Genomic DNA, 15,003 nt, shown 5'->3' on the forward strand with positions numbered 1-15,003 from the left:
ACATGTAAGCGACTGCAAATAAGAATAAACGTGTACTTTGTCAAGTGCATTTATAACAATGTTAACTATAATTTGAATTTGACTATAAGTAATTGCCTACTATTTTATGTTTTAGCCTCTGCATCACTCTGCTCTTTAATATAACAAATTAATATGCAAATAGGCAGCTTTTAATTTATTAACCTGCCACCTGTCTTTTGTTCTTGTGTTTGTGTGCGTGTGTGCGCGTGTGCACGTGCGCGCGTGTGTGAGTGTTTTAAATTAATGAAAAGTCTAACTGAATAAAAATTAACTGAGATTTGTAATTCTGTAGATGTTTCTGTTGGGATAGTATTTTTTATACCCTTTTAACTACTAGCCCTATTTTTAGCCCTCTGCTCGAAAATTGCATACTCATACTCAAGAGAGTAAACTACCCAAACTACAAGGTCTATTTTAATAATTTTGATGGTCTATACAGGTAACACTTGTGAGATGTGTTCAATTGTGTAAATATTGAGTATATGTTACTGGTTAATAACTGATACACTTATGGCACAGCTCAAGTTGAAAAAGTTCCAGGTTCGCCTGAAAAAAAAGCATTTTCATTGAACATTTTTTTGGAATTATTGCAGAGTGAAGCCTACAAATAATACTCCTGTGTCATAGCACAACAGGGTTGTGGTCTCTCTAAGCTAATTTTACTTCGATTGAGTGAAGCAGGCCAGCATAATAGGAGGTCTGAGTACAGAATTTCAAGCCGAATGCTCATTTCTCTCTCATGCTCTATTCAAATTTTATATACTATATAACTATATATTTCACTTTTTTTATCACTCATATTATTCAATCCATCCAAATACAGATGTTAGGAATCATTTTGAGATTCCTAACATCATCAGAGCCTGTTTCTGGCTGTCATCTATAGGATTTTCTCAGTCCCTGTGTGTGTATGGCGCTGTAGCTCAGCCTATCATCGGTCGATTTCAGTCAATAAGCCCTCCTTCGACGCGTCAGAGTCTCAGGAAGGCGTGTGTCGAATTTGGTGTTGATTGACATAAGTTTCAGCCAGTAAAGTTGCAAGAAGTGCCGCGTCTCCCCATGCTAAAATTCCATTGGCCGAAAGTCTGACCGCTGGCCCGAGGTGGGTTGGCCCCCCTTCCACAGGAAACAGCTCGGCTGTAAACAGGATGCACTTCGCGGCCATGACGGTAGCTCTGAACCGGAGCATTTTCGATGTTTTTGTACTAATATTTCATAAAACCTGACCAAAAACCATGGATTTCTTCCGGTGAAGACCAGTGGCATTGGACCATTGTCCAGTCACAGCGTTGTGGTGCGTCCACGGAGAGAAGAACCGATGGTATGTACGCGTTCTCTCTGCGTGATGCTAATGCTAAACGATGTCCGGATTACCCGGCTAGCTGCTAGCTTCGTGGTGAAAATATTGATTTGAGGCAGACATAACGCCGATTTCTGCCCAGGATTTCATGACACATTTTCTAGATGCTTATACTAGTAGTCTATAGTTGTGTTTGGAGTGTGTAAAAAGTGACTTATATGATAGTGTTGCCCATACGTTGCTGTTTAATCCGGAAATAAAACTGGACAGATCCACAATACTGGCGAACAATAAGGCTATTTTCCGAACAATATTTTCAGCGGTCCTGAGCCCGAGAGCCCCCCAAAAGGGGGGCGCTCGTAGCCAATAAAATAATGAGCTACAATAAAATAGTTATATTGCTATATATTTGGAAAGTTGTATTTTGTCAGGATCTCTACGAAGTTTATTTCACTTTTTGACGCGCCTGCCCATGACGTCATTAACCGGAAAGAACAGAAATAATTTGTTTTTGTTTAGGTTAAACTAAATGGAGTTTAAAGCGCTTGTGCTGTTTGCGACTGCTCTGTGTTTGAGTGCATAGACTTCACCACAGGACAGTGAGTACACCAGGGGGGAATACATCCTGTAGCCTTTAAACTAATAACGTTATTTTCATTTAAATGACGTATTCAGCTACGTTGTTAAAGTGCGACAGTTACAGAGTAGCTAACAGCTAACGTTAGCTAGCTTACAGAATGTGTAATACTATGCTGCCATGGTCACTTGGTTGTCAGGCAGATGGATGAAGCTGGTCAAGATGTCACATTGTCCATAATGTAACTCACCTTAACATTTAAATGACACTTTAAAAAATATAATGAACATAACATCCAAATATAAAAGGAAAACTTGACAGCCTTGTTGGTAGCTAATGGAAGCTAATGTTAGCAAACGTACAGTAGAGCTAGTTAGCCTAGCTACATATTATTGTGCTGGTTGTATGACTGTACTTGTGCCAGTGTTACGCTAGCTGCATGTTGAAAGGTTGTAGGTCGAAAGTAAAACAAGAGGTAAACATACCAGACAGGAGCCATGTTTGTTGTTTCCTGCTTGTTGTCCGCGACAGAGCCAAAGTGAGAAACAAGAATATTAATTTGTGTCATTAAACTAAAAAATACAGAGTTTACCCGTGTGGAAGTGCCCATATTTGCGTCATCTTTTTTTGGTTTCTGGTATGTACAGCCACTTTTATTAAAAGGCAATCGCATCATCACAACTTCAATTCATGTATTTAAATTCCTTGTTGTGTCTGACAAACAGTCTAAAAAATAAAGATATATTTTTTATAATGATGATGAGTGAATTATCACATTTGAGAAACTGAAACTGGAGAATTTGGGGCATTTTCTTCCTTGCTGTGGATTTATTTTCTGTTGATGGACTACTTGATTAATTGGCTAATTGTATCAGAACTAATTTAGTCATTCTCTGTCAGAAGGCTCACACACCTCAAATGCAGCTACCATCACACCACTGCACCCAACTAAGTAAAAACCAGGATGTAATTTCAAATATTACATGGAATTCATTTTTGTGTTTGTGAGGCTGTGGGCAGCGGCCCCTGGTCGCCCCCCCTGGTACGTCTCGTCTAGTGGGGGACCGGGAGGCTCCTGTCGGGGCTTGGCCTTGGCAGGTCAGCATCCAGATCCAGTCGAAGCACCACTGCGGCGGGACGATTGTCAGCAGCCTCGCGGTGCTCACTGCAACACACTGCTTCCACAAATACCTGCGAGTACAACCTGCTCTGACTGACCTGCACACAGTCACATATATAACTCATTCTGGAGGTCATGATAACAAATATTAAACACAGACAAATCTACAAGGAACAATGGTCACAAGATTAAAAACTTAGGGAACACGGATGTGACGCACACATCGCACGTGAAGGTTCATCTTGATTTGATGTGTGTCCTGGATGTAACCAGAGGTCGATGTGAGCACGTGTCTAATTGTGTTATTTTGAGACAGATTCAAGCTCAGTATTTTTAACAGTGATGTTTTTGTGAAGAAGCAATAAAACGTGCGTTAAATGTAATGACAGGCAGACAGAAGCTGGTGTACACATCACAAATGACCTGGAACAAACTGCACAGTTAGAGTTTCAGACTAAGACATGCTGCTGGGATTCGGCCTAGTTTCACCCAGCGTTGTAGCAGTGTGATTTCCATTTATTTACTTTTTTCTTTTTACAGAAGTGTTCATGTTTGACATTTTGTCCTTCTCTCAACGTGCGTGTTAGAGAGTGTAAGTGTGTAACATCATCAAGATGTTAAACATATATTGTCAAATACCAGTTGTTTTTCATCTCCTTTCACACCACACATGAACAAGAGGTACAGTACAGTACAAACATTTTACATTAAAAGGATGGCAGTTCACAGTTTGTTTGACAGCTGGCTTAGTTTGTAAAATCATAAACAGTCAGATGTATTCTGTTCTGTGTCCAGAAGTACCAGCGATTTCCGTGTGGTGGCAGGACTTCATGTGTTAGCCGCTCCAGGACATCAAACCCAGATCCGCTCCATCAGTAAAGTCATAATGCACGAGGACTACGATGACGTCACATCTGACAACGACGTGACACTCCTGATCCTCAGTTCTCCTTTCAACTTCACTGACCACGTCCAGCCTGTCTGCACTCCTCATAACGTGACTCACGAGTTCATCCTCAACTTCAGCCACTGTTTCATCACTGGATGGGGGAGCACCTATTACTGAGGTTGGTTTAAAAACTTGCCGGCTTCTGTGAGTAACACAGATTGACTGGGAAGGAGACACATTAACCTTTACTGAACCAAGACACATTAACCTTTACTCAACCAAGACACATTAACCTTTACTCAACCAAGACGTCCTTTGGAATCTAAATCTTTTTTTTGTGCATTTGTGCAGCTCCCTTTGGAGCCACAGGAGGCTTTGTACAACTGTTTTATCCCCAAAACTTGCCACCGGACTTCATCAGTTCCATTTTCTGTCTCCGTAGAGCTGGCTAATATTAGCACGATTACAAAGGTTTGAAAGTTACCATAATTATATAAATATGAACTCAAGTTAAAGTAATCAGTGAGGACAGTTGTTAAAAAGCAATTTCATTATGTAGACAAATGCCTTTTATCAAGTCTTTATTACAGATTATTTAATCCTTTATTGATGTTTTGTAGATCAGTAATCATTTTAAATTATCCTTCTTCTATAAGAAAGCTGCAGAACATGCGGTCCCAAAAACAACTTCTTGATAAACCAAAGACATTTGAAACATAAAGGGTCGACATCTTATTTTAGAGTGAAAACCCTGTGACTCTTTATTAATGACGTACCAACATTTTCAACTGCAGATTTTGTACAGCTGCAGTAGTGTACACACATTAAATGAATGTTTTTTTAACTGTAATGTAGTTGTAAGCAGATATAAGGTCATTGTAAGTGTTGTATTAATGTGCAGCATTGTAACTTCTCCTATGAAGACATTTTAGATTATTTCAACTGTGTTTAACAATATTGTTATTCATCTGTTTTTACACCAGCGTCCATGTGCTGGTGCTCACAAGCGGAGTCATAGTTGTATCTGCTTGTATATATTGTCATTTAGAAAATACTCATAGACTGCTTATGAATGGTAAATAGATATATTGTTGCCTAAAGTACTATCTTGGTAAACTGCTGGTTGGATGATGAACAGATTGCAGGAAGCTGAGGTGGAGCTTATTGACAGGAGAACTTGTAACCTGGTCACCTGGTACGATGGCTTGATCACTGAAAACATGATCTGCGCCGGGGCTGGAGAGCGGGGCGTCTGATTCCTGTCAGGTGACGATACTTTCAATGTTTTTTAAACTGGCTGCAGGTTTCATTTCAACTGTGTGCGTGTGCGTGTGCGTGTGCGCGTGCGCCTCAGGGTGACAGCGGCGGCCCCCTGCAGTGCTACAGCGAGGACGAGGACAGCTTTTATGTGGTCGGAGTGACGAGCTTGGGGGACATGTGCGGACTTCCTCGCAGGCCGGGGGTGTACGCCAGAACCTGCAGGTTGGCTGAAGACGGGTCAGACAGGATCAGCGTCCGCTACACAGACTGAACACGAGACTGATCGTGGATCTGCTCTGTGCTGCCCTGATGCTGCTCTAAAACATTCACACATAAATATACATAAACATCAATCTCGTTAGATGTTTTCAGCCATGCAGAATTCAAATCTGAACAAATGGAATTGTTTCACATTGAAAATGAATTTATTTATGCGTAGTATTATTGGTTACTTTCTATTAAGGCCTCCTTAATAAAGGGTTTGATGGTTTATAAATAGGCTTTAAGCTGTAGGCAGTTGTAAGTTATAAGAATAACTTTAGATTGCAAGGTTGTGACGTTAAATCTCTCTGGTGTGTGTTTATTCTTCTCAAGCAGGACTTAGTTTGTCTTTTTGCTCTTTAAATGAAATAAGAATACCCCTTCAACGGGCTGTTTTCAGAGCGTCTAGACCAACATTTTTTAACAACGGCCAACTGCATGGCACATTAGAAAGTGAGAAACCAACGAATGTTTATTAATGGATCGCCAAGTATTATAACTGCTTTATTACCAAATCGATACCAGACAAATGTGTTTTTCACAGCCATCTGAAGTGGACTCTTCAGATGGGATGTATTATAGACATGTGGGAGGGCGTGGGAGACTGGCAACAATCAATGCTGGTTTTATCTAAATATAAACATTTAGCATGTATCATCACCATACAATACATTTAATACATCAGGAGCAAATATCTGTAACTGACAAATTTAACTAAACAAAAATAACTCAAGCATCAAGGTACTACAAACATGTACAAACTCAGTCACATTTTCAGCCAGACAAACAGTTGTTGCTGATTTGTAGTAAATAGGATCAATAAAACATGCAAAACCACCAATGTTGTGAAGAACCTGTCAGCCAATCAATAAAGATACCTTCTAGTATTAAGGACAATTTCCATTATTTATTAAAATATGAAGTTCAAGTTCAAACTGTTTAATATGTTAAACTGCTGTGGTGACATCAGAGGGAGTCAATCGGATGAAGCAGTGAGACTGCCCCCTGGTGGAGGGAACAGGCCATTTTCTGTTAATGCAGCAGCTGCTGCCTGAAGCTTCCAGAAATGTTCAGAGGGGAAAAGAAGAAAGAAGGCACAAGAAATTCTGACAAAGGATTTTTTTTTTTTATTTGACATGAAACACATCCAATGACAGTGTGACAGTGTTTTTTGTCAAGTAAGACATGTTAGAAGTTATCGCACCATTGACTAGTTCAGAATGTCTTTGCTGCAGCGCGACGATGCATAGTGATCAGACAGTTGTTGAGGTATACATTGTGGGCCCTTGAGGTTTTCTTTTGTGTGAAAGATCCTAATTCCATTACCTCACATGTACATTTACAGTTTGTGCTTAGAATAACTTTGGAGGTTTGAGACGCACGCCGTTCCTCACAACTGGACGACTAAAATAAATATTAAAATGGTGGATATGTCGAGTTGCTTTGTCCATGTTGAGTTGCCTGTTAAAGAGGGTTTTCATCAGATCTCAGAGCTGATGAAAACTGGTGGTGATGAACCATTTCAGAACCGAGCAGTGAGTGAAATGTTGGCATAGAAAAAGAACGACTTATTTTCACACAAAAAGGGCATTCGGGAAGAAAACTTCTTCGTTGTGACATTGGAGGAAAAACAAAAAGTAAACTTTCCCTTATTGAATAGCACCAACGTCTATCGAAAAAGGCTTGAAGGCCAACATGACATTATAAAACTTTATTAAAACTTGTCGAAGTGAAACAGTAGCAACAAAGCAATTATCACACAGCAGCTCAAAAGCTCTCATGTGCCCCAAATACTGGCTCGCCTGCATGTCATCAGTGTGCGTCACTGATGAAAAGTGGTTTACTGACGTGTTGTGCTTCGTGTCAAAGCTGCTTTAAAATCAATGTTTGCAGAAGTTGTGCCGTTTTAAAGACAGACTAGATCAGGAAAATATTGATGAAACCTCTAACATATCCGATTCCAAATAATTAAAATACAGTGGTGGCGACATAAAAAAAAAAAAGGTTCATTATTTTGGGATCATTTTCTTACAAAAGACAAACCTTGTTGCACCAGTAAATCCAAGTATCACTGTTGAACTGGACACACACACTCCCTCCCTCAAGCGCACACACACACAAAATGAAATTGGAAAAGTGCACATTGTTCCTGCCAAAATAATCTGAAACCTTTTTTTTCTCTCTTTTGCAATGTGATACCATTAAATTAACAATGCAGAAAAATGCTGTCAAGTATGAAAGATCAGTCAAGTTTTTATCGACAAAGTTCATATCCATGTACACATTAACACCAGTAATATTTGACCTCTAAAATACAGTATACAGACAACATCATCACCCTCATTTATTACCTCCAGAGTTTATAGATAAAGGAGGATTCGGCCATTTTTTTAAAATCACGGGTTCCTTATTGATTAATTCCTAATTCGTTTTATTTCAGTGTTACAGACATTCAGAAAGAACTGGTTTAAATGGTAATGATGAAATGAGAAAGTCATGGCTGCAAAGGTTTTTGCAAAAGGAAGTAGACACCCCCTCCCCCTAAAACATGTGTATTATGAGTTATAAACTGGCGTCCGATTCCACGAGTGAAAAATGGTGGAATAGTCCTTTAAATACACTAATAGTACAGCTCAAAATGAGGGATTAAACATAAAAAGTACTGAATTCCACAAGTTTAGTAAGGCAAAGTTCTGTCCTCATTCTTGATATCTTATGTATTCAAAGTGGGACCGGCGTCCGTGATCGTTAATGTCACCGTGATGAAAAGGCACTGACTTGCCTTCTGATGATCTACGTTTATCTCGTCGACTGACGCCAACAAGTGAAAGATGCTCTTCTGCTTTAACGCGGGAAACTACACACAGACTGAAAGCTAGCGGCTCACTTCAGTAAGGAATCCGGTAAATTATCAACTCACGGTTCACTCGCCTGTTCTGGAGCTTTCACTTGTATCACACAGTCCTCATTAGTCTGTGATAATCGCACTCCTTTTAGTTAAGACTACTAACCAACCCACTGCTGTGTGACTCCATGGTTTGTTACAGGGTGTTTTCTTTTGTTTTTTTGGGCCTGCATAGTCATTGACTGCATTCAAAATGAGCATGCGCACCTAAACACCAGGTATAGCTTCTTCTTCTTCTGAAAATCTGTGCATTTAAGAAATTGTATTAGTACTTCACAATCATAAGAACTATCTAACGGACTGACTCACACCAAAATGTTTCTGTCCATCAAAGATAATATCCGGGTTTGTATGTTTAAGAAGAAAGTCTTTCTTTTCCCACACCAACAAAGTGTGTTTTTTTAGGACATTTTGTAACGTCTGACTGCCAATATGTGATGGGAGCGGAGAGCCACGGTGCACCTGGTAGAGGAAGGTAATCTGTCAGGACCCCCCACCCCCCCGTAGGGCTGCACTCACTGGTGGCACTCTTTAATACTGATGTGGATTTGCTCTCATGAAAGCAGCAAACATGGGGGGGGGGGGGTCCCTTTGAGACAGGAAGCGGACTCAGAGGTGCAAGGACTTAAAGTGCAAGAGGATGAAAGTTCCAGTTCCTCTCAACAGTTTCAGTCCGCCATCCTGCCTTCAAGAATCAATGGGGGGGTTAAAAAAAAAAAAAAAAAAAGCACACGGGGATGAAGGGTTCAGGATGAAAACCAAGGAATGGAAGGAGGGTGAAAGTACGGAACTAAAAAAACATCTTTAAAAACATATATTGGAGCCATGAGGGAGAAGTGGGATGCACGGAGAGAATGGAGATTAAATTTCCTCCATTCGACAAGTGGATTTACTATCAGGACGACGGAAAATATCCGCCCCGTCAGCAGATCTCAGTGAACCGGGGCTGCAGCAATTGAGCAGGTGGAAGCAAAGAAGAAATGGTTTCTGAAGGGGAAGCGCGTTCTCGTTACAGTACTCGAACTGTACTTGCATTCCCTCATTGTTTGGTGTTGTGAATGTGTATCTGAGCTTTAACATCAGGGTTTCTACTGAATGCGCCCCGCGGTCCTTCTCCCTCACGTCCGTTCTCGGAGCCTGGCCCAGTTTTCTGCATTTATCAGTCGGTGAATCACATGTTGTAGGCCACGTAGATGGGGTCCAGTTGGTCTGCCAGGAAGGAGTCTCGCAGGTGCATCCTCTGCTTCTCTCCTCTGGAGTTGATGGGGATCACCCCGGGGTCCACGATGACCACCACCCCGACGATGAGGTGGTGCTCCTCCAGGACCACGTTTGTGACGAGGGGCACCAGGTCCAAGGCCTCCTGCTCCGAGCCGCTCAGCTCCGCCACCACCACCAGCAGGTTGGTCCATGTAAACACAGCACTGAGGAGAAGGAGGTGCTCAGTCACACGCTTTCTGTGTTACTGGGTGAACTACAGGCTACGGGCGTTCTCATTGAGTGGAGAAGAAGAACAACATAATGGTGAAAGTAGAACCTCACCTTTCTGCGATGCAGCGGTGGGCTCGGGACACGGATGTCTCGATGTCGATGGGGTGATAGCGTAGCCCCCTTAACTCCAACGTTTCATCAAGAGAGCCCACCACAAACAAGGCATCATGTCGATCTGTGGAGAAGAACAAAGGTATTTGACCATTTATAGTTATGGACCTGACTAGGGTTAGACAATATGAAAACATATACTGTATTATATAAATATTAATTCATAATGATAGCTTATGTTATCGATATAGCCCCCCCCCCCCTCAAGACAGAAAGGCAAAAAGGAAGTGAATGAGGTCCACTCGTTTCAAATGTCCTCTCACCTCCGCTTGCATCCAGTAGCTCGGTCCTCTTGATGAAGCCCAGGTAGCCCGTCCTGGCCCACAGCGTGTGGGGCTCCCCAAAGCTGAGTTTGGTGTTGAAGTGATCTGCCTGCAGGCTCTCCTCCCCATAGATGGTGTAGTAGCCACTGGCACTGTGAGGGCTGGTCACCCAGATCTGAACCGGCACAAAACAAAAAGTTTGTAAGTTTCACAGTAAATCGAAAATGTCAGCATCCGATGATCCTCTGTGCCTCCATCCACTCACCTCCCCAAGATGTGAATCTCCCAGCGGTCCTCTGGTCTCTGGGTTGACTATGATGACCCTCACTCCTGGTAGGATCTAAGAGGAGAACATAAAGGGAGAGTTTAGCTTGAGAGATAATGCAACCACTTCCAATATCTCTCTGTGGCGTGAGTCTTTTTAGCCAATAATCAATACTTACAGTGCCAGACTCCATGAGGGGAAGACTCTGTGGCGCTCCTCGTTCCACCAGCCTCACCCTAAAGGACGAGGCCAAAAGACAGCCCGTCAATGATTCTGTTCGATCTGACCGACACACCACGCACGTTTTCACGTATGTCGGATCATGTGACAGTAGCAGTTGTTTCCAGTCTCACCTGTCGTGTCGCAGCGACTTCATGTCAACATAGACGGTGGAGGGGTCTGGTCCAGCAGTGCCCTGAGGATGCAGAGAGGAAAATTAATACTCTGAAATGTAAGAAATCTGCTTTTTGCCTCATTTATCATTCAGTAATACATGTGGTTGATTAAAAAAAAAACATATTTCTGTAGCGTAGAATAAAGAAACATGCACATGGTAAGTAAAAATGTGACAAAAATAACTGGAGTATGTTTTTCAACCCTTGGATTAGTTGAATTAGGGAGTAAGTGGTTAGATAACTCGGTGTATGTCCGTGTGAAACCAACCTGCAGGCAGATGGCCAGGTTGACCCGGGAGCCGAAGGCGGTGCTGACGGCTCGCGCCGAAAGGCCGAGATCTTTAAAGAGCTTGGAGAAGGACTGCGTGAGAATGAGGCGAGGACGCTCCTCTGCTATCACCACACAGCTGCGCACGCACGACAGGTTCAGACCCCGGGCCTGGAGACACGCACGGCTAAAAGGTTATTCACACTTCTAACAGTTACGTGTAGACTGAGCATGACACGAACATGAACTCGGCATCAGTGGACATTTTTAGCCAAAGTGAATTGAGATGTTGAGCTATGCTGAACCACAAGTACCAGATTTATGACTTAAGACACAAAATTCTACAATCTGTTAACACTTAGACTCCATTTAATAAGTATGCAACTTATCCGTGAGAAGACTTGCAGCTTGGTTTGTTTCCAAAATATAAATGAAAGACTATGACTTTCAAGTTTAGACAGGTATTTATTAGTTACCTTAACAGCAGAAAAGATTCTTGTGCAACCAATGCCACTGTGTTGACATCAGAGTAGTGACAGAAATGACATTTCAAAGGGGTACGAGTGTGGTTCTGACCTTCAGCATCTCTGTCTGGGTTCCCAAGCCTTTGGTGCAGAGCTCCATGACAGAGTAGGAGCAGAAGGTGTCTCTGATCTTGTACTGACTGAGCGTGCTCAGCCATAGAGGCAGCGAGCTCTCCAGCTCCAGGGGAGGGATAAGGATGGACTGGTGACCTGAGTAAACACTGGGCCAAAAAAAACACACTGGCTACAGAAACAATACCACATTTGCAGGAACAGCATCCTATGTGTACTACGATATTCAGCCTGTGTGTGTGTGTGTGTGTATGTGTGTGCGTGTCTTACCTGGAGAGGCACCACAGGACGAAGCCCAGGCCACAGTATGGGTCCAGGCAGATGGCTATTTGGCGTGAGGAGTAGAGCTCACACTGCAGCTTAATGGAGCGGCACAGAGTGCTGATTGCAGCATGAGACATCTACCAAGAAATAAACCCTTAAAAACACTGTACGCCGTCATCAGACTACACAACAAGAGCAGATCCGCTTTATCCAAGTCCCTCTGGCTGAAGCAAATGCGTCACATTTCATACAATGTGCGTGATTAGTGGGAGTAATTTACCTTGACTCCGGTCAACATGCCGGTGGTGGACACACTGAAGTCCAGGTAGGCCAGCATCTCAGCTGTAGGCGGTTTATAAATGTTCGGAGGCCGCTTTCTGGGGAGATCATCTGTGAGAAGAGGGAGGCGGATTTGTCGTTATTTTCCCACTGGACAAAATAAATCACACACTTGCACCGTTCTGTCTCATGTTTTTGTGCTAAATCTGAGCGCTCCCAAAGATGTGTAACAACAACTGTGGTCTGCTGCTTAACGTCTTTCCTAATGCCTCCAAGCTATTCTTATTTGAACAGATCTCAACAGATCTCCAGCACCTGTATCGATGATCGTGGGCCACGTCTTGATGTTGACGCTGGCAGCAGCCTCCCTGGACCTGAGGATCCTCATTAGAGGCTGAGTGGTGAGGATGCAGGCTGCTTTGCTGACCTGCAACACCAAACACACATATAAAAGGAGTTCATCCAAGGATATAAAATACAAGGCTTTAACAGTGACCTCTGGTACAGATCCTCCTTTCGAGGCATCACTCATATAAAAAGGCATTTAATCATCGTTATACTTTATTGATCCCTGAGGTGAAATTCCATTTCATTTGCTTCCCTCCAGGGAAATCACTTCTTGGCATCAACAACAGAGGCGCTTCACTGGATCTGGTTGGGACTCAGTTACTTCTTTATGGCACTTTGACAATTATAATAGATCGCTCGAGTGGTTCATGAGAGCGGTCAATAGAGTGAAACATGTCACTAATATATATCGCCATGAATCTTCCACAGTTAATTACTTACATTAAGACAATAACTTTTTGTACTACAAGGTTTTGGAAATGTTATATCTAATATGCAAATGTTTATTATCAAAAGCTAAGTCTTGGTGAATTTAGGAGACCTCTACAGAGCAAAGTAGTAAAATAAACACCTAAATGTGTATTTTGGATGTTTTTTTCCCACTAGGCTGAAAAAGAGACGAAATAGCCCAAAATCTCAAAATGGATTAGAGCGGTGCCTGAAAAACGATATCTTTGCCTAAAGGAACAAAGATGGAACAAATGCAAACGTATTCGTAATACTTGTTGTTCTTGGATAATTGGACATGAATTACTCTATTGTGCTTTTTTGGTAATGGTTGATTGATAAAATCTGTGTAACAGAAGCACCATTAATTAGAAAACCAGTGGTGTGCACTCACATCGATGATCATGCGGACAGTGGGGAGAGTAGCAGCCAGGTTCTGTGGGTGAGGCGGCCTCACCGTCACAGGGATCACCCCCGCATAGAGACAGCCATAGAAGGCAGCTATCAGGTCAATACCTGCAGAAATAAGAGAGACAGAAACCTTGTCAACTGAAACACAGGCAAATTAAACAGCTACTTGTTCCCTGTATATCAAATAGACAAACAAGGAAATGATGAGGGGTGTGTGTGTGTGTGTGTACCTGGGGGATAAAGCAGCACCACATTGTCTCCTGTGTTGAGGCCTCCTCTCTCCATTAGGGTAGCTGTGATTTTCTCTGCTCTCTTGTGCAGCTGAGCACAAGTAGAGGTGCACACTGCCACCCCCTACAGAGAAAAGAGAGGACGCACAGCTGAACTCACCCAACAAAGTAAATCACTGCTACAACCATTATCAAAAGTTAAAGAAAGACAGAAAAGTATTTTCAGGTATAGTGTGTGTGTGTGTGTGTACCTTGGAATTGAGCAGCACATATAGGACGTGGTCCGGGTCAGTTTGAGCTCTCCATTGCAGAGCTTCAGACAAGAACTGGTGCTGGTAAAGAGAGTGTGTCACCACATAAACATTAATGGTGGACTGACTCAATACATGTATTGCACACAAAAAAACAAGACAAAAGCTACATCTGTGGCAAATAATAATCCATTAAAAATGATCCGACAGATAACACATAAAAGTCAACACAGTGGCTCTTTATATATGATCCAACCGACAGCCAAAAGTAAAGGGATCTCAGTGACAACAGATAGATTTATTCAATTCAAACAGACTTTGTGTGGAATAGAGAAAAGAAAAGCTATTCGGTGACCTCTCACACAGAGGCACACAACAGGAGTACGTCTATAGAATATGTTAGTGCAGGTATGTCATGCTGAGACCATCTGCAACTCAAGCCACCAACAAGCTTTGGGTCTTTAAAACTAAAAGGTCATGACAACTTTGAAAAGCTTTTTAGTGCTTCAAGGGAACAATCCAATAGCTATTTTTAGAATGAAAACCTAATGGAATACTAAATGCATATTATACAGATTACTATTAATGCTTTAACTATTCATATCATTCTACTAAATTCATTGCTGCTGTTATTATTAGTAGTTATAATTGTATAGTTTTAATCTGCTCTCATTAGATGCATGATTTCTGTCATATGGATCGACTATTATGTCATTTTATTGTGCTATTCATTCTGACCACATGACATCTATGGCACCCTCCTCAGTTGCTCTCCCTGGGGTTTCTTCCTTTTTCCTGTTAAAAGGTGTTTTTAGGAGTATTTCCTAATCCGATGCGTAGGTCCAAGGACAGAGGATGTCATATGTTGTACAGATTGTACTCTGAGGCAAATTTGTGATATTGGGCGAAATGAGATTGAATTAAATATTAGCCTCTTGATGAGTAGTCTCAATACGCTGAGGATCTGGCCGGTGCACAGGATTGAAAAAGACGTGAATGTAAAGAAAGTCTGTTAAAAGGCAGACGCCAAGTAAAGCAACACGTAAAGTAA

At 42.0% G+C, this 15,003-nt stretch overlaps 2 protein-coding genes across 5 annotated transcripts in view; one reads left to right on the forward strand and one right to left on the reverse strand.

Moving 5' to 3' along the window:
- Positions 1-1,505: 1,505 nt before the first annotated feature.
- Positions 1,506-6,501, forward strand: LOC116382633 (transmembrane protease serine 11D). Its single transcript, XM_031845842.1, is given in 8 exon segments — positions 1,506-1,920; positions 2,908-3,164; positions 3,788-4,085; positions 5,009-5,139; positions 5,141-5,173; positions 5,262-5,383; positions 5,385-5,420; positions 5,422-6,501. Coding segments are annotated over 8 exon segments (1,014 nt in total). The 5' UTR covers positions 1,506-1,850; the 3' UTR covers positions 5,489-6,501.
- Positions 6,502-6,532: 31 nt separating this feature from the next.
- dip2ba (disco-interacting protein 2 homolog Ba) overlaps positions 6,533-15,003 on the reverse strand; it is a 35,968-nt gene continuing 27,497 nt past the window's right edge. For all 4 annotated transcript variants that reach the window (XM_031844633.1, XM_031844630.1, XM_031844631.1 and 1 more), the window contains 14 exons: positions 13,953-14,033; positions 13,702-13,825; positions 13,455-13,576; positions 12,581-12,692; positions 12,267-12,376; positions 11,993-12,123; positions 11,703-11,871; positions 11,127-11,297; positions 10,817-10,878; positions 10,642-10,699; positions 10,464-10,538; positions 10,199-10,373; positions 9,876-9,999; positions 6,533-9,757 (listed from right to left, as the gene is read on the reverse strand). In XM_031844633.1, the coding sequence (XP_031700493.1) occupies positions 9,505-9,757; positions 9,876-9,999; positions 10,199-10,373; positions 10,464-10,538; positions 10,642-10,699; positions 10,817-10,878; positions 11,127-11,297; positions 11,703-11,871; positions 11,993-12,123; positions 12,267-12,376; positions 12,581-12,692; positions 13,455-13,576; positions 13,702-13,825; positions 13,953-14,033 (1,767 nt within the window). In that variant the 3' untranslated portion in view covers positions 6,533-9,504. The remainder of the gene's footprint in view (positions 9,758-9,875; positions 10,000-10,198; positions 10,374-10,463; positions 10,539-10,641; positions 10,700-10,816; positions 10,879-11,126; positions 11,298-11,702; positions 11,872-11,992; positions 12,124-12,266; positions 12,377-12,580; positions 12,693-13,454; positions 13,577-13,701; positions 13,826-13,952; positions 14,034-15,003) is intronic.

This window comes from Anarrhichthys ocellatus, unplaced genomic scaffold (genome assembly GCF_004355925.1).
Source record: "Anarrhichthys ocellatus isolate YVR2014 unplaced genomic scaffold, GSC_Weel_1.0 scaffold5, whole genome shotgun sequence".
In the NCBI taxonomy this organism is placed as follows: Eukaryota; Metazoa; Chordata; class Actinopteri; order Perciformes; family Anarhichadidae; genus Anarrhichthys; species Anarrhichthys ocellatus.